This window comes from Amphiura filiformis, chromosome 4 (assembly GCF_039555335.1).
Source record: "Amphiura filiformis chromosome 4, Afil_fr2py, whole genome shotgun sequence".
NCBI lineage: Eukaryota > Metazoa > Echinodermata > Ophiuroidea > Amphilepidida > Amphiuridae > Amphiura > Amphiura filiformis.
Genome location: NC_092631.1, coordinates 66,399,660 through 66,424,046, shown reverse-complemented (window position 1 = coordinate 66,424,046; position 24,387 = coordinate 66,399,660). Strand labels below are relative to the sequence as shown.

The 24,387-nt window shown below is 35.5% G+C and overlaps 1 protein-coding gene across 1 annotated transcript; it reads right to left on the bottom strand.

Annotated features, from left to right (window-relative positions):
* Positions 1 to 8,557: 8,557 nt before the first annotated feature.
* LOC140151231 (UBA-like domain-containing protein 2) lies at positions 8,558 to 23,697 on the bottom strand. The gene is made up of 3 exons (XM_072173498.1): positions 23,494 to 23,697; positions 19,135 to 19,203; positions 8,558 to 17,862 (listed from the first exon to the last, which is right to left on the bottom strand). Exons 1-3 carry the CDS (start codon positions 23,599 to 23,601, stop codon positions 17,596 to 17,598), a joined length of 444 nt encoding a protein of 147 aa, XP_072029599.1. The 5' UTR covers positions 23,602 to 23,697; the 3' UTR covers positions 8,558 to 17,595.
* Between the last annotated feature and the right edge of the window lie 690 nt (positions 23,698 to 24,387).

The window sequence follows — 24,387 nt, the reverse complement described above, 5'->3', positions numbered from 1 at the left end:
TGTATCATATGTGACTACATCTATTGCAGTTCTGAAATGGTGATGCTTTTGTTACAATACATGCAAAAAAGACCAATTTTGGGGCACAACCTACCCAATTTGTTCACGATCATGTTTTCATCTTTTTCAATTCTGCAAGAGCTGTAACTATTTAATACTGATCAAAGTCTGAGTCTTTATTAAAATCAAAGAGATAAGACCCAAAGAGTACCAACTCTGAAAATCTACCATGTTGACAAAATAGTGTAAAGTAAATTTTCTAATACTTATGTGGTCTGCATACTCGCTGGTGGTTATCGATCACATAGAAGAGGTGAGGTTGACGTGCCAATGGGTAAAACGTCTTGTTGTCATGACCATTATGATAATTATCAGCCAATCAGCGATGACAACTTGATTGTTTATCGCTTCTGCGTATGCTGTATGCTCGATGCAGAGCACAGACCATGAAAGTAATAAAAAATTATCTCTGCCATTTATCAAAAAACTTCATATCAAATTTGTGTCTTCAAGCTTGAGCAATGCAAAAATTGGTGTACATAGCACTTAGCACCTGATCTGCACAAAGCAGTAGCCGTAAAATGCAAACAAGCACACACTTCAAATACAAGTTTACCAGGCACATGGCAAATTTATCTGGAGGTATACTATTTTGCCCTCCATGGGCGACATATAAATATGACACAGTCTGCTCTCTTTGGGTGTAATGTCTTTGATTAAAATATGTTTTGTCAGGGCTGTGATACTTGTATATACTGTCTTTACAAACTGGTGGAGATACTTTACTTTTGAATGACAATTGCTTACAAAGTTGTACCACTGAGAGTGCAGCTATGTTTGCACCTCAATGGAGAGTATATTTATTTGTTAAAAGGGGAGAGAGTATTAGATCTATAATTCCTCACATGGTTGTTGCATTTTTTTCATGTTTCGGGTCCGCTTACTTCACTTGTACACAGACAAAGTGAATAGTGAATATCTGTATGAAAAAAATATGTTTGGTTGTGTTGTCGAGGAACATGCTATCAATTTCAATGTGCTCAAGATTAGCTACAACCCTGTTCATGCATAAAGGAAAGAAAATGAAACAAGGCTGCATCTTTGCATGGTCCAGCTTCAGTGTATAAAGCTAACCTTTGAAAGGTTTTTTTCCTTATCTCTTCTTACATAACAACTATTAAATGCATACTATTTATTTGTTGGTAATCAGTTGTAAAGTGAGGTAGGCAATTGACATAGAAGACATATGTTATGTTGTGTACTTTGTTGTTTCACTGCAACAAACCTTTGATCTTAAAGGGACATTCAGAGATATGTCACTGTAAATCCCAAAACACATGTCATATTTGTACAGTACATTTTTGCAATATTTACCAATGTATAGTCTATATATGTACCTTGACTCACCAGCAATAGCTTTAAAGTTCAGCATGTTCTGCGTTAGCTTAGCATTACTTGGTGCGTTTACATATTTTTATGCACTTGATCAACATGCAGCATATGTACACGCAAGAAATCACACTAAGCCAACGCAGCACACGCTGAACTTCAAAGCTAGTGCTGGTGACTCGAGATAAATATAGACTATATAGTAACTCACCACTGAATAATAATTTTTCATGTCTTGATCAACAAAATTTTATTCTTTTATGCCTGGGCATAAGGAATTTCTTGCATATCCAATAGGTGACGTAATCTCAAAGATGGTCATAACCTTTCAGCTTTCTTCATATGTTGTGGATATCTGAAATGGAGATGGTTTATTGCTGATAGTGAACATGATGGATGCTGGTAATGAAATCAATAGCTTTTGAGCCCTTTTCATTCCCAGCATGCATCACGTTTAGATTGCTATCAGCAGTATGCCTTATTTTTAAGCGACTTAAATTTGACTGTTAATTTTTGGGTCCTTGAGGGATCTCTGAAAGTCCCTTTAAATGGCACAGCTGTTTCATGTGAAAAGCATTTTTCTTGCTGCACATGTCATTTTATTAAATACTGTCAATTTCATGTAGCGTGCTTCTGGTGATCAATAATGCATACCATGGTATTATTTTGACATACATGTATTTGGACTTTTGTATTAATGATAATTTTGCAGTAAGTTTCTTGCTTGTAATAATGCCAATAGCAGATATGTCATGCCTGTGCTCATGGTCGTACATCCAGACCTTGCCAAGTATTTACGTAGAGGTGATCATCTTCTTGGCAGCATTTCAAGTACATCCCTCCATGCAGCTTGTTGCACAGATGTTCATTGAAAAGTATAAAATTTCAGACCATTCCTCAACGCAGGTTCACATCCAAAGTGCACATTTTTCTATCTGGTTTACTCTTGTGTTTTAGTTTTAAAATCCCTGAATTTGCAGCAACCAATGTGCTATGTTTCTTTATGCTTGTTTTTTTTACCAAAGCCCCAAAACATTAGAAAGAACATGTTTGTAGAAAGTGTGAAAAGAAGCCAGGGAACCAGCAAATTCTAGTGTGTTTCTTTTTGCTGCTTCGATAATTATTCATTATCGATACTGGGAATCCCCAAACATAACCAGATGTACCTGCGGCTTGACAGGACAATCTATAAATCTTCCCTGATCTTGCAGTTACATAATAATTCATCAGTTCAAGTCTTTGCCTTGTTGATTAACAAAGCTTTGCAGTCTTTCGCTTGTTTCATGCACCACTTGTTCAATAGGATAATTTCCTCTTGAGCCAATCAACAAACGGGTTACTGAATGACTTTCAATAGGGTTATGGCAGTAGGGTTACGGTTTACTGTGTTGAACAAGTGGATTATGAAACCAACGGAGGGCTGCCCACAGAAGGACTATCAAGCAATCAGCATCCACAATAGAGTTCTGTCAATGAGAGTCAGAATTTAACAAAAGGAGTAATAAAATACATTAAGCTTATAATCATGATAATGTGGGCGTAATATATTCCGTTATTCCCAATTGAGATGTTTCACAGCTTCTCGCATCCAAGCACCTGAATGGGCCAGCTGTTTAGCAAGACTGGGAGCCAAAAGACCCAGCAATAACAAAAAAGTTTAATTCATTAATAACGTGTATTGTTTTAATAACATTTAAATGTCAGATTATATAGAGGTCATGGAAATGTTTTGAAAATGTTTTATATAAAAAATGCTACATTTTTAAAATGTGAAAATGTTGTTATAAAATATTTTTGAGCCAACATTTTTGCAAAATATTGTGTCAACACTTAAATAGCATTTTATTTATGTTAGAATGTTTTGCAGGAAGTTTTCGATGTTTTTGGATGATATTGAAATGTTTTATACTCTTTACATGCCTTTTATATTATCTGACATTTAGATGTTTTCTGTAAAACATTTGTAATTACTGGGTATAGAAGTTATGATGGATTTAAACCAAGCCAATATTTTTATTTCAAAGTACCATTTGCTTTTTCCTGGCTTTGTTGAATCATATTAGTTTTTTGTACCTAATAATATTTTAGATAATCTGTATTGTGAACCCATGTGATAGAATGTATGTACTTAAGCACAAGAATTGTCAAATTGTGCATAAGTCTGGTCAGGTGAGTAGATACCAAAGAAATTAGACTGGCTATGTTGTGATCAGCTCGTAGTAGGCAAGAATTATTTTTTGATACTGCGGACATCAGTCACATCATACACAGATCACAGTGTGTGTAGTTGCTACACCGGGGTGTGTGTATGTGTGTGCCATTCTATATCAATCCATGATGTTACGAGGCCTGCCTACTTGGAGCTGGTCATAGTATAGTGGCATAGCCAGCGGGGCTTGTCTGGGTGGGCGAGTGGCCCTACTGGAGCAAGAAAATGAAGAAAAAATTAAAAGGAAATAGTGGCAAAAGAGGAGCGAAAAAATGATGGACACAAGAGGAAAAAGAGAAGATCGAAGGTTAAGAAAATAAATCTACTTGTGACAGAATTGATATGATCTGGCTCACCCGAAACAATGAGGCTGGCTACATGCCCCTGGCCCCATGTGTGATGCTTCTATGGCAAATGCCATTTTGAATTGTCACTCATGGTAATTTGATGATATTTGGAGTCGTAGCACTTGAATATTACAAAGGTTTGTGCATGTTGCATCTGCCATTGTACATGTGTTATCAGCCAACTGTTAATTAATAGTTTGCCAAGGGCTTTGCAAGACAATCCGGAGGCATATATTGCTCTCCATGAGGCATTTTTTGTTCCGGTTTTACTGCTCCATGAAAAAATGTTCACATTTGTGCACAAGCTGTTCAATTACCCCCAAATGAAGGTGAATTTTGCTTTTGATAGGCCAGTGCAGGCAAAGCATGAAAATTTTGGCTGAAAAAACACAATGTTTTGGAAGAAATGTTCAAAAGGTCTATTTTTGATCCCACTGGTATTCTCCCCCTGCTATGTGAAAATCTCTATGGCATGCCTTAATCATTTAATCATTTTGATGAAGTCAGAACCATTCCTGACAATAGCTTGACAACTTTTTTCCCAAGTCAAGAAAATGTTTTTCAAGGCAGTGCCAGGCAGCTGTAGATGCTTCTCATTTCTACTTCATTCCTGATGAAGTTGGACCCACACCTGACAAAAGCTTGACAATTGATGTCGTTTGATTTATACGTTTTTCAATCTGACAGCGTATCCATAGAAACCTTGGTACTGTTATGGATACCTGTCATTTTTTAAAGCTTCTGTACGCATATAATATATTTTGAGCCTCTATCAAATACATTAACATGTACAGTTATGATGTACACTTAGGGAGTTCACATGTAAAATGTAATTTTTTCCAAAGCCTAGTACCAGTTCTGTAACAAATTTTGCAATTAATTTTTTTCCTAGTATTTTTAGTTCTTTTTTTTTTAATGGCTATTTTATTTTAATGAATATAATATTCATCTTTTATTTAGGAAATCATTTATTATGATATTTCTTCATATTAAATTATTATTAATATTTAAAAAAAAGGCAGGCAGTGATGGCGTCTATCACATTTTGAATCTGAACTCATCATTTGTAGGCAAGCCTTGAAATAAGCGGTAGCAAATTTGCCCTCGTAAAGCCACCAATTCTTCTGGTTCTTATAAAATTCACATGAACCAGGAGCAATTTTTGAACAGAAATTGCTCCTAGTTCCACTTGATGCAGTATTGCTGGTATGCTGTATTGTATTGTATGCAGAAAAGGATGAAAATTGCTCCTGTTTCTTCAGAAATTGCTGCTGTTTTTTCGGAAATTGCCCCTGGTTCTTGTAAAACCTCAGTTAACCAGGAGCAAAATTTTGTCAAAAACAAATTGCTCCTGGTTCCAGTCTGTTTATTTCAAGGCTTGTTTGTAGGCATGTTAGTACTTGACACACTTTTCTGTGCTGGTGAAGATAATGTTTATATATTTACACCTGCTTGTTTGCATATTTGGTAGCTTTATTCTGTGTATCAGTAAGATTTTGTTTCAATTGTTCAATAACTTTTTTGAAATATAAAATAAGACCTTACTATAATCAACATGTCAGTGTTTTATTTTGTGTGTGACTTGTTTAATTTAAGGTTAGCAACTATTTTAAACTGTTGCGATTTGGTAGTTCACAGCATCTTGCAAACGGTAGTGAGCTTTGGCAAAAATTGCATTGATCATTTCATTGCGAGTGTGTAGAAGAATTCAAATATCACAGATATACTTTTGTAGGTTCTGTGGTTCTTGAGTTATGTTGTGAAAAGGGCTGAAACAACAACACTTTTGTGAAATGTACGTAACTCATTAACAACAATAAATGAAGCAAGTTTTTAAAGTATATGATTTGTAGAATGAACTTTTGCAAAACATCAAAGTGTTATTTATAGGTTAATACATGAGTATCACTTGTTGGGAGTGAAATTGTACAAAATAATGCATGCATACTGAGATGTTGATGCGTCTAATGGGAGTGCATTAGACGCATCAACATCTCAGTATACAAGCAATAAGTGATACGCATTTATTAACCAATTTCATACACAAGAAAATAATCCAGTGATTATCCAGTGATTTTTGCTATTTTTATAACAAAATTGTCACAAAAAACATTGAAAAATGCACGCAAATGTAAATGCATCCACCCGTAAGAAAAATGAACGCGTCCAAAAGCACTGCGCGGAGTACGCGCCCGTGCAATTATACCACATTTATGCACGGCCAGTAATTTACTAACAATTGCTCTGATTGGTTCTCACTATCTAGGAATGTATGAATTTTTAATAATATATTGATTTAGACAATGAAAATCAACAATACCTCATGTACCTCTCTACTGAGTGTGTGTTTTAGTTACCAAAATGCTTCTGCATTTATATTGTTTGTTATAAATAGATAAATCCAAGATATACAATCCAAGATGGTTGAAATCATTCAAATCATCCAAAGGTAAAGTGCTCAACCGTAATGGGAGCTAAATAATTAATTTGGACTTGTGTTGATACAGTTACATATTACTTGACAGATCTGTTTCGTATTATGGTTATGTGCTTCTGATGAGTGAGGAAGCACCAGAAGCATCATAACCATTATGGTTATGTGCTTCTGATGAGTGAGGCCCTATGGCCTTACGAAACAGATCTGTCAAGTAATATGTAACTGTATCAACACAAGTCCAAATTAATTATTGTTTGTTATATATATCAATTTACCATAAACATGTTATTAAGATTATTTGTGAGATTTTTAGCGTCGGCTGCATAGAGACAATTGCACTCTGCGCGAGTGCATGTTTTATTTTACATTTTCAAGTTACATTAAAACAAATATTGAATGCTTTATTTGATGGACACAATATTTTCATTTGGAGAAATATGAACTATTCTTGTCCCCCAACACTAAAAATATTTTTAAACAAAATTTGTTAAAAAATTGTGTTGTTTGTAGCCTATTGTTTTAAACAAGTGGTTGCGTTCAGTTGTAATGGCTCATTATGTAAGGAAAGATGCAGTTTTAAAATTTGCACTTTGGTTCATTCAACTCCCACGAAGCATGCATTGCAGCACGTCTTTCGGTTGCAAACTTGTAAATCATGTATGTCAGGCTTACTGTATTTTTAAAAGTTTGCAAATTGCAATGAAAACAACATCTTTTCTTGCATGAGCCATTGTGACCAAACACAATGTGTGACATTTGGACCAGTCGTGTGAAACGAAAAAAGGCCACCAACATACCATTAATTTTTTCGAAAAGCTTTCAGTTCATTCTAAAACCTGGTGGGGGGGGGGGACTAATTGGAAAGCTTTTTTAGAACTGATGGAGCCTTAATACCTCAAAAATATTCCTACCATTGTACTAGTAAACATTCAATATTAATATCATAATTAGGCGACAAAAAAACAACACCCTGTTCTATGGGCCAGACCGACCCAGATTTGAAGTAATCCAAGAAAAGTTAAAAAATTGTTCAACACTTGCATTTTTGTCAGAATAATTTCAGAGTAACCATACTCAGTCCCCGCTTTTTTGTTCATGGATGATACCCCTTGTCAATACAGAGTGGCACCCAGGGACTCCCATCATCAGTGGTGTGATACTGATGTATGACCACTGATGGACGGAGTATGGTTAATCTGTCATTATTCGGACAATATATACCGTGAGTGTTGTTGAACAGTCTTTTTAACTTTTCTTTGATCCAACTCAGATTTGAAGAAATTGGGGAAAATTTTGCCTGTACAAATGAATGTACAAATTTTGAAAATTGCATAACGTTTTTAACTTGGGAAGGGCTTTGAAACGAACTATTAAACAGGCTCCGATAAATCCCCTGTCCGATTGCCCGGGGCAATTAAAAATACTGTTGGGCAAGCTAAATCATCAGACACCCTGCCCGATCGGGCAATTGCAAAATTAATGTAGATACATCACAAATGCTATGATGAATGCTGATTTTGATCAATTGTTATCTTAATATTCTTCATTTTGCCACAAAGAAAACTTACAAAACATTATTTGGGAAGAGATAACAATCTGAAAAGGATAGAAATGAGTCTGAGGATCAAGCAGGCAATACTGTAAAGCTTCAAAGCAGTTTTTGTAAGCTTAAAATCACAATTTCCTGAACAAGGTTCCCGAGTTTATACCCACTTTGCCTCATTATGGACAGTTTCTTTCACAAATATTCGGGCATAATCGGGCAAAATTAAAATTTATCGGAGCCTGCTATTAAAGATGGCCTTAGTACCCCAAACCGGAAGGCTTGTAGCCAAAAAGGCACGAATTGATTTCCTGCTTCAAAATCATGTATTATTTTGCTCTATTACACCTCACAAGACTTCTGACTGGGGATGAGGTTGTAGGGAAATAATCAAAATCACAAAATGCATTAGACGGAGACGCCATATTTAGCGTTAGCTTTGAATACTGAATTATTTTCTTTATTTATCATCTGGGTAAGTCGGGTGGAAAATAAAGAAAACAATTAAATGTCCAAAGCTAATGCTAAATACGGCACCTCCGCCTAATGTTCATGAATATTTGTGAGGTGTAATAATTACACTTTATTCCATGTTACTATACACACAAATAACTCGCACACAAACAGACATGTTTTATATTTCTTTTTCATAGTTCAAACAACATGTTTTAATGCATCTAGTCGACTACACAATCCACATGTTATTCTTTCAAATCTCTTCATCTCCATGACAACCAATCATACATATACCACCGGGTTAAAGGTCAAATTCAAACTCAATTCAACAAGACAATGATGCAAATAAAAAAAAACTTCTGATACAATAATTTCTTGACCATTTTCTTAACATTTTTCTCTAATAGTAGTTTCATCTGTACAAAAATTACAAGTTTGTCACAATGACGTTTTTCCTTTTTTTGTCCTTTTTTGGTATATTTTTCTGTTTTTCTTTTACAAGTAAATGTACAATATATGTTAATTGTTAATCATTATAAGGCTGTTAAACAAAGGCATGAGTACGAACTAAACTACACAGAAAGAAGACATAATCTACATCATGTACTATGCCCATGCTACACCACCTTAAATCTTATTTGGTACTCAATTCCACCATGGTACAAACATAAAAATATTACAAAGCTTCACCTAATATAGGTGTATTTCTTCCTTTTTAATTATTTTTACATTTTTTTCTGTTTTTTTCCTTCAGTAATCACCATAATTATGCATTCTGAGCAGCCTATCAACATGCCCATGGACACTATTTGATTGAAACCCAGAATGCATGATTATGATGATTTCTGATTATTTTGTCTTACATAGTACATAAAATACAATTTCAAACTGTCCATATTATATTCCTTCAGTGTGTTCTATAAGACATGCATCCCATCATGCAACAGGGGCATATCCAAGCATGCAGTTAGCATATCCCAGCATGCAAACGGAAATTGTTTTGTCAATTAAATTTAGCCAATCCCCAGCTCCACAATGAGACACAGCATTAAGAACACTATTTCTTTTGAGTTTCAAATCTACTAGTATCTGCAAAGTGAAGTATTGGTATCAATTTGATGAAAGGAAGTTCCACACACCAGAATAAAATTTAAGGTGTTTTGCTTCCCCAGTTTTGTACATCACTTTCTGGCACATGAGACATCCCTCTCATTACTTATTGCACTGTTAGCATGCCATACAACACATTAGCACAACCAGACTATCACACACCCATGTCCTCAAACCTGTGTCAAAAATGAACCTGAATTCAAAACCAGAGCTCAAAGATATTCGTGGTTACTTTTGCTTTTTTACAGACCTGATAATCCAAAATTGGGCTCATGCATTCTCTACAAAAACTAAATAATTTGTTTAAATTTTGTTTCTCCATTCTGTAGGAGACCAAATCCCTCCTAAACATGACCCCACCCACCCACTTTGGAACTCCTAGGTCCATTTGCCTATTCTCATCTTTTCAATACCAACTTTTCTCAATGCAGATACAATTAATTAACAATGTATTATACCTGAACTACAAGGAGTAAAAAACATGGCTAGGAATAATAATTGGTGCATATTTTTCAAACATTTGTAAGCCTATTTTTAGGCAATAATATAGTTTTAAACAATGTCATGATCTGTTATGGAAATATAATTCTATCATGATAGCGCCACCACCGCACAAATATTGATGCAAATATTTTGGCCATTCCTTACTGTGCATGCTTTAAATCACTAATGCACTGATGCATGTACTGTACATAGTAATTCCATGTAATTGTGAGACCCTCCTGAGTCAGAGATGCAAATCCCTTGGAACTTTTACAAATATCTCAAAATATTGCCACCATCATGTATGATGACTAAAACATGACTGGTATACATCATACCTGCAACCATTAATGGTACAGCTACATGTACAATTAATCTGTTGCAAGAAAATAATTGTATTCGTAACTCAAAACCAGCAAGTTGACTCACTTTTTTGTCCAAATTTGTGTAGTTATCACTGACGACACAAAATACAGGATTACATCTGTACATTATACAATAAAGTCAAAATCGTAAAATAACAAATCTGATAAATTGCTCTGCCCACTTTGCACTTACTTAAACTTTAAAGAGAAAATTGTACTAAAACTATTCATCTACAATCTATGTATTAAACATTAACTATTATACCCTGATGGCTCTCGAGACAGAAATGTTTCAAAATCATGTGATTTTTTTCCAATGCAATGCAATAAATGTTTTGAAGTAAATCATGAACCTCTTGAGGTTGGGTACCTTATTTGGTGGCATGTTTACCATACTTGGCGGTACGTATACCGTATTTGGTGGTACGTATGCACACAAATTCGGTATCTTGGCTACATGTGTACACTATTATGTACAAGCCATCAAAACTTCAAAACCAGTGACGTAATTGTGATGCAAGCAAGCAAACTCAGTCAAAAGTTGGACACAACATCTTATAATAATCCCATTGCTTATAAGCAACAGTAAGATGGGTGGGCTGCGGATTAGAGTGGTATCAATTTGAACTCACAACAGTCTGATGTTAGCTTGTTTCCAACAAGCAGCTAGCTGATTTGTTTGATTACATCACACAGTGAAGCACTGATATATCAATGCATCTAATATATTTTAATATCCAGAAATAATGAATGATATAATGTAATGTTCACTAAAAGAGTTGCTTAAAATTTAAGAAAAAAGACAAGCTAATTAATACATGTATTTATTGTACAAACTTAACATAACCATTTATGATAGAAATTTCAATGAAGATTTTCTCATATTTTTGTATAAAAAGATATTTTAAACAGGTTGCCTTCTTATCTGTTGTAACACTATTGTAATAATAACACAAACGATGACCAAACTACATTCTGAATTGTCTCATTTGGCTTGCCATACAAAAATGGTGATATCTCATAACATTTTTGTAATACATGGTACAGCCATAACAAATGTGGTACAGAAAGTAGTTTTTGATTTCACCTTCACAAAATATTATTGATATGGGCAAGTGGAACATCCGTCCAGCAATCAATCATTAACTGTGCATTTGTTTATTACAAGTTACAACATTTGTGCTAACTCTTGATGATAAGTATCAAATATGCTATGTGCTGGGACTTTTTGTAATTCATTTGTATAAATTTCAATCCAAAAGAAAAGTTATTTTATTACAAAATAACAGGTAACAAAATAAAAACTACACATGGGGTGGATGGTATCCATGTCTAATCCATTCTACCGGTCAATAAAAAAAAATTTGAAATCTTTATTTTGAGAATAAATCAGTCATTAATTTCAACCATTAATAGATGTACAAATAAAATTTAAATGTTGAAAAACAACTTACAAAAACATACTTTCATACATAATAAGGGCATGTAAAAATCAACTTGAAATTTACAATATGACAATACTTTTCATACAAATTTTAATTCCTTTCTTCTTTTTTTACATTTTTTAAAAAAAAAAAAAAAACTTGACCTTACAGTTTTAAACATAACAATGTATCACACACTGACATACATAAAACAATCATGCAGCAAAAACGTAAAATGCTGCAATGCATATTCTCCTCCTACAACACAGGTCCATCAATGGGACCTGCCATTTTGGTCAATTCCAAGAGCCTGCACAAGTAACCCAGACTATGCACGGCATCAATGAGCACATCATTACTGCACAGTTCCATGTGCGCAGTAACAATCTGTGCAGAAGATGGAACCGTGTCTTTAGAAGGGGAGAATATGAATGGCAGCTGATAAAAGATATATCTAGAGAAGAAAAATATCATCTTTTTATAAAATGTATTTCATGATGCTAGACCATGACCTACCTTTGACATGTTCTAAATACAACATCTCTTTATGTAACCACAAAATTTCTCAAAAGACGCAACTACGCATATAGCATGGGGAAATTTTGTGATTTGAATGATCAGAGCATCTGTACTGCTCTTCAAGTTTTAATCTAGAAATGACTCCATTTCTCAAAATTGTCAAGCTTCAAATGGGAACAATAAAATTGGTCAGTTCCATGTGTATAACTTTTCGCACTTTAACCACATTGCTTGGTTAAGTTTTGTTACATAGATCTAAACATAAAATAATCTATTCATGGGTTTTCATTTATGCAGTGTTGAGTACGAAAAGTAGAAAAGCATGGAAATTTCCAGGTTCATAGATCCATTCCTACAGCTCACTGTCTTTTAATACCACAGCCAACTTTGAAACATTTTAAGGAGCATTATTGTACCATTCTACATTCAGTAGCAACATTGCCAACTGCCTTTTAGTATTAAGGGGTTTATATAATCATGACATTGTTTAACAAAACAAATGCCACATGTACATTTAAGCTAAATATTGGATATAAAATTATCAACTTACAAAAGAGATTCTACCAGCAACAGTGCCCTTTAACATAACACACAAGTCCTTTAACGTTTACAAGGGAGGTAGATTGATCTTTTTAAGGTTTGTATTATTGGTGTTTTAAGTAAGAAACAAATCACATGTACATTTTGTGTACGCCTTCATACATACATACACATTACAATGGTACACCTGTTTACTCAAATATCAGGTCAATTACATTTACATTATGACAATGAATTTATCAAAATCCTGTTTACAATAAGCTTATAAGACAATGGCCTTGTACAACCACCTTTAAACAGTTCTGGTAATTAACATGGCACATTCAATAGACCCTTATGATCTGTGACCACTTGGTAACCTCCCGGGGGTAACCTTAACTTTATAAATACAATTTTTTATAAAGGACCACTATTGCTACTTGTGTGTCAACTTCATTAGCTTAATGTTAATGAGTTTTATAGTCTTCGAGCCTTGGCATTTGTTGATGAATGCATTGTTTCTGGTTGTTTGACAGATGCGCACTAGTTGAAAAACAAACCTGTGTTTTGCATGATACATTGAAAAAGGGCATCAAATTCTTTCATAATAAGTCTTTTTGTGGATTTTTCCAGTTCATTTACAGTCATACATGTTTCATGACTTCAAACATCTAAACCAGAGGAAAGGTTTACGATAAACCTGTAGTTCTAGTAACATTGGCCCCCAGATTATAGAAAGAATAAGAAATCCAAATGTGCAATTGAGCAATCAGCCACATCACCCACATGTCTGCTTTTCTTCAAACCAAATCTAGAATTTTGATTTTTTAAACTATAAAAATGTGATCAAAATTAACAACTTTCATCCCCTGTAAAATCCGGCTATCTGGATTCTCGTACATTTATATTACCCAAATATATTCATAAAATGAAACGTTTAAAACAAAACCTTTCAAATTTGCTTATAAATTTGCATACATGTATGGTGCTTTATGACTAAACCAGAGACAAAAAACAGCTCAGATAAAGTCTTAACAGGTTTAAAGTTTTCCAAATATGGTAATAAACTAGTGTAAGAGTTACACATACATGAATATATCCCATTACAGACTAACAGGGTGAAGGGTCTACTGTCCCACCCAATGTAATAATATCTGGGTATACAGAGATGGCTATGAGCCAAAAGATGTATCACAACTGGGATATATTACATGTAGTTCCCAAGGTGTATGAGTGAGAGACTATGTGAACCTAAGACCTTCTAGTTGACTTACAATGCTGCAACATAAATGGCCTAATGCCAAAAACTTATCGGACACCTTGACTTGGATCAGCAAGGCAGTCACCATTTAAGGTTAACAAAGAGGATTCTTATATATGTTCACTTCTCTTCATCACCCAAGCTGATCCAATACAACTCAACATAATTTTTATACTCATGGCTAAAATTATTTCCACTTCCTGCATTCTATGGTAAAAAAACATTGCCAAGCACTGCATAAGGTGTTGAGTAGCACTGTGCCAGCATGTCCTTTTGTTTTGTTTTCTTCATTTTTATGAGCGTTATTTGTTATTTCTGAATTAACAGTGCTTGTTTATTCAAGCATGTGTCCAGAAAACAGGTACTCAGTCTACACAGAAATAATAAATAAGAAAAAAACCTAACACAAACAACTGGCTTCATGGCTGATTAACTTCCTTCAATTACCTGTATATTTCCTTTCCTGAAGATTATTGTTGTTGTTATTGTTTATGTTGGCAATACTACAAACCCAAGGACAAGTGCACTAGCATTACTTACTCTGAATCACACTTTATAAATAATATTTGTACATGAGCTGAGTTGATTTTGTTGAATGAAATTTCAAAAATTTACACCAACACTGCAACACAGCACAATTTCGGACAAATTTTCATAAACTGGCGACAGATAGCTATGTCTGTTTACAAACTTTACTTGTTGAAAGAACACAAGAATTTTGCAGTCTAATAGAAATTGGTAGAACAAGTCTTTGCAAGCTAGGTAGACAGGACAAAATTTATGAGCATAATATTCTGGTGTTTTGATCAACCATGGCATCAGTTTGGAAAATTCATTTCTTCCCTCAGCTGTAACAATGATGTAATTAACCCAACTACAGCCATGTCATTATATCTAATTGTAGACAATGTAATTCATAGCAATTGTATTATTTTTGGGGTACCGTATTGCAGTTGAAATATAAACACCACATATGGAAGACATTGCCTTAATCTCCTGCACAGGGGGTGTAGATTTCAAATTCAGTCGCCCATTCAGGTAACCGTATTTGAAATTCACACCCCTGTGTAGGAGATTAAGTCACATCTTCATAGGGGTGTACTTCATCTCTTGTTCGAGTTTAACACTCACCCTACTTTGCATATTGCAAACCCATCCTCCAGTACACATTTCAAATCATGAACTAATTGTACTGATTAAAACGCAATATGCACTGTATGAGGAGAAGATTGTATGAAGTCAACTCATACAAGTTGGCAAAATCTCAAAAATTGCACTGCAAAAATTTGTCATGAATAAAGGTTACATGTCTGGTTCAAAACAACCTCATACTTCTCTGGAGAAAAACATGGCTGTAATGACTTATTTGACGAGAGATAGAAGTGGAAGTTGACTCAATTTGGTGTTGGCTCCAATTCAATATTTTATTCAATAACATGGTTATCAATTTGGGGTGATATCTCGGGGATCAGGGTTACACTCAGGTCACTATCCGTGTATCAGCATGTTTATTGTTATCATTTTCTGCAATTTCATACATGACTAGGAATAAGTCTGATAACTCATAATATCTAGGGTTGTAGAACTGTCAATGAAGTCAAACAAAATGCAACTCAGGTGAAGGCTTTTAATTTGGATACACATACGTATGTTGTGTGTGCATGGAGGTGGTCAAAAATTGTACGGAGATGTGCAATGTGGACTCTGGAGTTCTAACTTTCTCTATACATACATATGTATAATACATGCGGATAGTGGAAGTATAAAATGATACAACCCATTAATATGTACCCATTTTTCACAAAAATCAAAATTGGGCGGGGGGGAGGGGTGGTAATAGCCAAAATAACAGTCATGGGAGGGCATTGCTATACCAAAAATTCCTGAAAATGCACTCCAAATCAGTGGCACATACCCGTATACCATCAAACAGAGAGAAATGCCCCAGGAGTGTGTCTAACATAAAAGTGATAATGTACATAATCTTGTCCCTGTTCAAAATTTTCAGCTTTTTCAAGATAAGGAAAATACATGTGTATTGGCATGTTGGATACACTTTTCATAAGCATTAGTAATGAAATTAAATGGCACATTGTTACTGAAAAAGCCATGAACTGTGTATTCAATTTCCCAGATTCTTCCAGATCTTCATTCAGGGAAGGTAGAAATCAGAACCAAAAATCAGTTCTGATCATTGCACTATTAAAAATATTGAATTAGAAACATGAAGTGGAAATGGTTTACAAGATCTGTACAGCTAATGTTGCATTATATTTATAATGATTACAAAGCTCTCCAGGTTACACATGTATGATGTATCACTATCACATGCATGCATGTAGCAGGTAACTTTGCTGTCTGGTTGTTTATTTATAATTTACTAACACTTTGGCATTGGCAGCAAAAATAAACTACATCAAAAGTACCAAAAGTACCTATCAGCCAGCCAGGTACATAACGCCTTCAGACCAGTTATCCTAAATAATGCGAGATAAGCTGGTGGTTTTTAAGCTGTGCAGGCAACTATTTACATTACCTGCCCCTGGGAAGTGTTACATAATGCAAGAGTTGAAAGTACAGCCTGGTATCTCTCACTGCTGTTCTTAAAATACAATAATCCCATGCCTATACAAATGTAGTTTGCTTGGATTTATTTTTTGGTAAAAAAACTTTGTGTAGTTGGGCTCAGCACTTACGCTAGTTAAGCATTGCATAATGTGTGACTGGCGCACGCTTACGCGAGAGTAATTTGGAACTTGATGATGCGTGCAGTAACTAAAACCAAATAATTTTTGCCAATTTTCAGCTGAACAAACTTTATCCTAAATTAAGTCAATTCAAACAATCAAAGATCACCTTTTGTAGTAAGAATAATATCAATAAACTATAATTAGGAAAAAATATTCAGCATGATCCTCATTGACACCCAAAAGATTTGTGGTTTCAAAATGAAGCAGATTTTTGTAATTCTTTGAATATTTTCCCTCCCATCAAAATGAAAAAATATCAAATGCACTTGATTTAACTTGGCATTCAGAACTGGTACACTCAAAATTGTTCTCCCTACAGTAGTTGTGTTAGTATTTAAGGCCTGAGCTGATAAATGTACATTATACTAAGAACATTAATAACATGGTTTTGCCTTGTGTGATGTAAACATGAAAATAATAATAAACATGTAAACAAAATACTTCTTTATATCGGTTCTCATCACAATGAGTTCAGACAAAATTGGTGAAACATATAAGATGCAATGTACTTGTGCTGAGTAATGGCCGTCTCATTACAACATGTACTTCACATGCACTTACCGATGAGCTCAGCCTGGGAAACAAATTCAACTTACTACTAAATACCTGTTGCCTATATTTGGCTTTGTATTAGTAGCATTGTCCAGTCAAAAATGATGCTGTGTTTCAAGACTGCTGCTTGAAACCAATACAGTCCTTGTTCCCATCCATCCCTCCAGCACATTGCAACAACCAAAGACACCCCTGTATATTGTATTCCCAAACCAGGGGTGTGTGCCCTATTCACCTCTGTGGTTCAACTGCCATTGTTTGGTTATTGTTAGTAGTAGGTTGGTATGGTGATGTCGGTACCTGCTGCTGCTGCTGTTGTTGCTGCTGCTGATGATAGTGTTGCTGCATCATCTGCTGCTGATGTAGCTGAGGTTGTATGGCTGGTGACATGGATACAGGTGATCTTGGTGACCCGCTACTTGTGCCTAATTTGGATAGGTCTGTTAACAAATCAGGGAAGTTGGGTGGGGTTGCAGGTGTGTTGGCTGGTGGGTGTGCCTGCATGAAAAAAATGAAAAAAATGAATATTTAAACATGTCATGCAGCAGGTTTGGTACCGCTACCAATCTGGTGGAAATGAGTAAAACAGGAGAATCTTAGATGTCAAAACTAAAAACATATCTACACTAGCTAGCAAAATATGTGGAGCTTTGTGTTCTTTTCAATGTGTGGAGCACTGCGCTGACCAAAGCTTTGATGCGTAATTTGCCAATCAGGTTATAAAAAAACATCAATCTGTAAAACATGATTGTCAGACGATTGAATCGGCCAATCAGACCCCACTTCCATGTTTATGCTGTGCATGCTTTCAAAATACAAACAAGTGCCATGCTCTGTGCCAGCAAGTGAAGATGCTTCTAGTGAACATTTTTGGACCAGAACTGGTATTATTAATCAAAATTTCGTACTTCTACTCCCCATTCCAGAAAAATACAGCACTAATTTTTTGGGATTTAAAAAATATTATCAAGTTCTGCCAAATGAAACATACATGTAACTCAATCCTAATCATTCATTTAGTCCTGGAGATAAAAGAAAAAGTTAACTATTTTACCAATTTCTTGAAAAAAAGAGCCAAAAACATGCATTTTCGGCATATTTTCCCGGCAATCGAGTCACAAACATCACAGACTTGGAACAAGTCTAAGCATTCAAAATCTTGAGAACATGCCGAAATTTTGCTCTAATTTTCACTTTTTTGTGTTACTTTAATAATTTGGTTGGTTAAGAATGAAACATGTCTTTTCCAAAAATTAGAATACATAAACTGAAATTAGTCTTAGTAAAGTCTTTAGGCTTGATTGTTATAACATCTGAAAAACACCCTAAAAACGCAAATTTTAGGATCCCAATTTGCAAAATATTGCAAACGAAGCAAGCAGGAAATCTTGTATGTGTTTTCCTTTTCACTTTACGGTACATTTAAATTAAGCCTTTTTAGAGCGTTTTATCATGTTTACACTACAGTAGAGTAGGGCTGCTAAGAATATGCAATTGCATTATTTGCAGTGCAATCGGCGTATTTTGGCTCCAAATGCGTTTTAGCAGAGACATGGGGCAATGAGTCGGATATTTGATGATCTCCAAATATTTAGTTATAAAATTAAGTTTTTTAATTAAAATCACATTCCGCATTCGTTTAAAATGGGGAATATCTAAAGATGATCATAAAATGCTGTTCTGTTGCAGGATCCAAATGGATTCCCATCGGGTGGTACGAAATTCTACCCTGTAAGTGAAAGCATGTGGATATTGAACATTATTACTCACCGGATGACCCCCATGTCTGTAGTAACTGTTGGGAACTGCTGCTTCCTGAAAAAATATACTTAGTGCAGTCTGAAAAGAAGAAGATAAAGAACACATAAAAACATCAGCCTAGAGCTGCAAACATCATATTTAGTCAACAATTATAATATTGCATGCCTTTGAGGGTGATACAAGAATATACCGCATGACAAATGCAGTACATGTATATTCTTGAATCACACAAAAATAAGCCATCAAATATTATGTTTTTAAATACAGTAATAATGAAGCTTTTTTGATGATTTTTGAGTGCCAAAGTACCAAAGTAAACCCATTTGGAAATCAGTCGATTAGTTGTTTCATTTTCATGCTCACATACACAAACTGCATCGTAACTGAATCAGTTATGCTTGCTTTGATCTCTACGCTTGCACGGGTATGCCTCGTAATGCATGGTTGATTTGCCAAAAAAAATTATATATATGACGTATCATGTCAAAAGGAGGTTATCAATTTTGAGATTTTTACTTAAATCTTAAATATAGAGATATTTTGCTCCATGACGCCGTTTACCGCAATGGAATCGGACATTTCTAAGTGAAGATATGGAGTTCGAAAGTTATGGTAAATTATATTATAAAATTGGAAATTGAGATATCAGCCTTTACAAATATATATTATTGACAATGTTGAGAGTAGGAAATACCTCAAGTGACAAATGTCTCAAAAAATACAAGATGCCAGTCCGGTCTGAAAGTATCAGACAATATTTTAAACACTACTAACAAAACATCACAAATTTGCAACAAACCCAAATTATGGAAAAATCACACCCGGGCAGATTTTTGGCTGTTTCTCCATTTATGATCCTGCCCAAAAGTGTCTCCTTTTGACATGACACGTCACATATTTCTGTTTTAATAGGCTAAGTGATAATTTGTGATCATGCCATACTCTATTAAAGATTTCAAAATGGATACAAATTCTATGCATTTGAAATAATTATTATTAGAGTATGACATGGACACAAATTATCACTTTGCATAGTATATTTTATTATTAAACTCAATAATTTTTGTTGCTGTTGTTGCATTGTAAGTCAATCAATCAATCAATCAATCTTTATTTCATTCAAAATACAACAATACAATATTAACAGCAAAACATACACATTTGAATGAGGAGATTCTCAGAAGGCCAATAAGGCCTGAAACAAACACCCCCATAACACAATGGCCTAAATTTCATAATTTATCTTATAAAAAAAACATGTACAGTACATACAAACTCAGGCGCGCGCTTAGCGAGGGGAATCCTGCCTTCTTTCTGTGTGAAAACGTGGTAGGGTATTTCAATATGAGCCCGTAAGTTTAAGCGGTGAATGATCCTAGCATATTTAGCTCTACATGTAGGTCCAAGGACATAAAACTGATTTTTTTAAAAATTTGAGTATAGTCCCACCCCAATTTTGAAAATTTTTCACTTAAAAGTAAAAAAGGGATGGGACTATACTTGAGCCAAACAGTATCCGAATATCTTGCACGGTACATGTTAAATTTGCATATATACGCACAAGTGTCTGCAGGTAAGCACTTGGTATCTGTAGGTGCACGTAACGTAAGCACAAGTACCAGTGGCCCCCATGGGTTGTTGACCCTCATACATGTATCTCATTTTTATTCAGGACATATTGCAGTAAGGCGGATGGACTTTTTGAGTAGGGTCAGTCGGTCATGATTTTTTCTAAATGTTTTTTTTGAAAAGTAAAAACAAATACATGTCCGAAATAATCTGTGAGCAGAGCAAGCAAAAAATCAGCGTAATTACAATACACAACGTATTTAGCAACCAAACAAAACAGACAAAGAAATAGGGGCTATAGGGCAGGATCATTCCAACTTCCTTGGGACAGGTCGCTATCAGTATCATAGGCGGTGGAAGCGAGGGGGGACACCCCCCCCCCCTAAAAATCAAGAAGAAAAAACCAAGCAAAAGCCCTGTGCATATCCTTTTTACTTTAATAATTTTAGTACAAATAACACCATGTTTTGGCCCCAAATATGGCAAAACTGCAAATGTTTGCACACTTTGCGTGCACTGATCCATCAAATAGCAAAACACAGCTTCATTTGGGGCTAAAATAGTCTGAAATTGACATTTTGCGCTATACACACGTAAAAAAGGTCCAATAAAGCCAGAACAAAATATGCTTGTCCCCCGACCCCCTACATTTGAATGCTTCCTGCGCCACTGGCCGCATATCATTTGAGGAATTCCAGGATTGGGTTGGGAAAAATCTTGCCCTATTATCAGGGTTCGAATTCAGTCAATTTTTTTGCATCGCAGTTTGTGCTATGCAAAACACATGTTTGCATAGCAGTATAGCACTTTTAGCTATGCATTTTGGAAAAGTGCATAGCAGTTGATGGAAATTGCATCGCATTTTGCGATGCGATACCGTCGAATTCGATCGCTGCCTATTATAATACTCCCTACAGGGTCGTAACATGATCATTTACTAGCATGGCAAAAAGTTTTTAAAAAATTGAATTACAGCTCAGCTGCCAACATCTAGATGTGATCTTATTACAAAACACAAAGCGAATGCTCAAGCGTAGGGGCTGTGCAATAATTATGAGCACAGGGAGGTAAAATTTCCAAATGGTGTGCCAAAAAAATGCTTGCCCAGTGCCTACCCTCTCGTCCTGCCAAAAATCTTTGCCCCCCTTTTTAACATGCCAAATTTTAGGATCCCAATTTGCAAAATATTGCAAGCGAAGCAAGTAGGAAAACTTGTATGTGTTTTCCTTTTCACTTTACATTTAAATTTAAGCCTTTTTAGAGCGTTTTATCAAAAAGGGCACCACATATACTTGTACAACTAAAATTGCTTGCCCCCGGTTTGCACTATGGTTTTAAAACCCATTAATAACCTGTAACTCTAAAAAGAAGGGTTTTTCCATGAATATTTTAAGGTTTTTTTTTTTGTAAATCCGAAAAAATTTCTTGTTTCTGGCACAAGAAAAGTGAATAAAAACCTTATGCGATCGCTGATATAGCCAAAATAATTAAATCTCGATCATGAGAGCCAACTTGGTACGCGACAGTTATTTGCGTCGAGCGTACTACGCAAATACCGGCGCAAACACAGCTTTTGAGAATTGACCAATGACACGGTCGTTGCTATAGCCAAAATAATAAATTCTCGATGAGAGCCAACTTGGGAACGCACAGTTATTTGCGCCGAGTGTACTACGCAAAGACCGGCGCTTATGGCGCAAACACAGCTTTTGAGAATTGACCAATCACACGGTCGTTGCTAGGCAAGATCAACGTTCGGTCATGCAGGTTGCGCGATCGTGTTATTCTATGAAAAGTACGCTGACGCAGAAGGTACATCCTCTCATGATCGAGAATTTATTATTTTGGCTATAGGCAAGGTCAAGGTTCGGTCATGCAGGTCGCGCGATCGTGTTATTCTATGAAAAGTATGCTGACGCAGAAGGTACATCCTCTCATGATCGAGAATTTGTTATTTTGGCTATAGTAAAATATAATATAGTCACAACCACATATGTCACAACCACATAATAATATTGCCCCCCCCTCATTGATTTTTGGAGATTTTCAAATATTATTAATTGTTACTTTTCCTATTTGCTTCCTTACTTTTTCTAAAATTGTTGTGATGAATACATAAAATACATCTTTTGTAAAACTACCCAGAACAATCATGACAATTCACACCAAACATGCCAGCAAAAGTACATGAATCGTTGCACTGACATTGTCTCCAATTTAATTATAATTTACCAACACTCATCACTCAGTCTCATGTCATGACACTCGAATTTTGACATGCAATGCATTTATGGTTGGAATTTAATTTCGTGCAAAAGTTATGAACTAAGATTACTTTAAAATATAAAATTGTATCCCATAGACCTGCATTCTCTGCACTTTCATTTTTTTATAATACGGTTTAAATATCAACGATCATTCTCTGTGAACAATAACATTTCGTCACGTCGTCATTCGCAACATCGCACGACATGATTCCCAGAAATCGACACAACTTATATAATTTTAATTAGATTCATGTGCATGTGCCCGTTTAAAAAATATCGGATAGGATTACGGTACAACATAACAAGATACATCAACCTTTAAATAAAAATATATTGCAGCGTTTGTTGGGGAAATTTTCCTTTGGTATGAATGTATGATAACGCAATAAAATATAAACAAAAAACCTACGTTTTTTTTTTCAATTTAAATATTGATTGGGCAACACGCCATGCATGATGATCAACATGACCCAGACAGCACGAATCACAACATAAACACACCCGACAAGATGAATTTTCACGGCTTTCTTACCTCAAACTGCCAATGTGATTTTTGAAGAAGTTGCTTGGCTTGGTCCGAAGCACATCCTACAGCCATTACAAACTGGTTTATCATAACTTGTTGCTTTAAAGCGTCCATTTTCGGCTCAAAATTGTGACTAAAACTGAGGACGGAAATGGACAACAACACCACATCAAAATAGACGACTGGTTGATTATCAAATTTCTATGTGCTTTACATCAGGGAAGAGAACAAACCGAGAACCTCAGACGGAGTGGTTTATTGACGTAATGACGTCATCGGATAAGTGTGTGCAGTTACTCCATTCTGATTGGTCACTGATATCTGGAGCTCGCCAGAGGATCTCTAACCTCATCTGTACGAGGTGACAGTTTCCTATGGGACTCACTGAATGAGTAATGCTGGCGTCATTAAATTGAGGTTATTTGCAGTACATTGACCGTGATCACGAACCCAACGTACCCAATCATCTCGCCCCATGCAAAAAGGTCGTAGAACTGGCAAGCTTGTGTCGCGTACGATTAAATTAATTTGCATATATACCATAACAAAAACATCCGGGCTCGTTGCCAAAAAACAACAAAGTTGAGGGCCATGATGATGATGTGAGGGACATTTCAGCGATCCCAAAAAGGACAAAAAAGGACATGGGGGAAAATGGTATTGGGCTGTGCAATAATTATGAGCCCTGGACGGGGCCCTGGGAAGAGTAAAATGGAGGGGGAGAAATTTTGGCAAGCCGAAGGGGGGGGGGAGCAATTTTTGGCAAGCCGAGAGGGTGGGGCCAGTGGCGTAGCTGTCGGGGCCGGGGGGAATTGCCCCTGGCAAAATTGCCTATTTGGGCCCCGCCCTAAATGCAAGGAAAAAAAGAGGACAAAGGAGGGAAAAAGAGGAAAAAGAGAG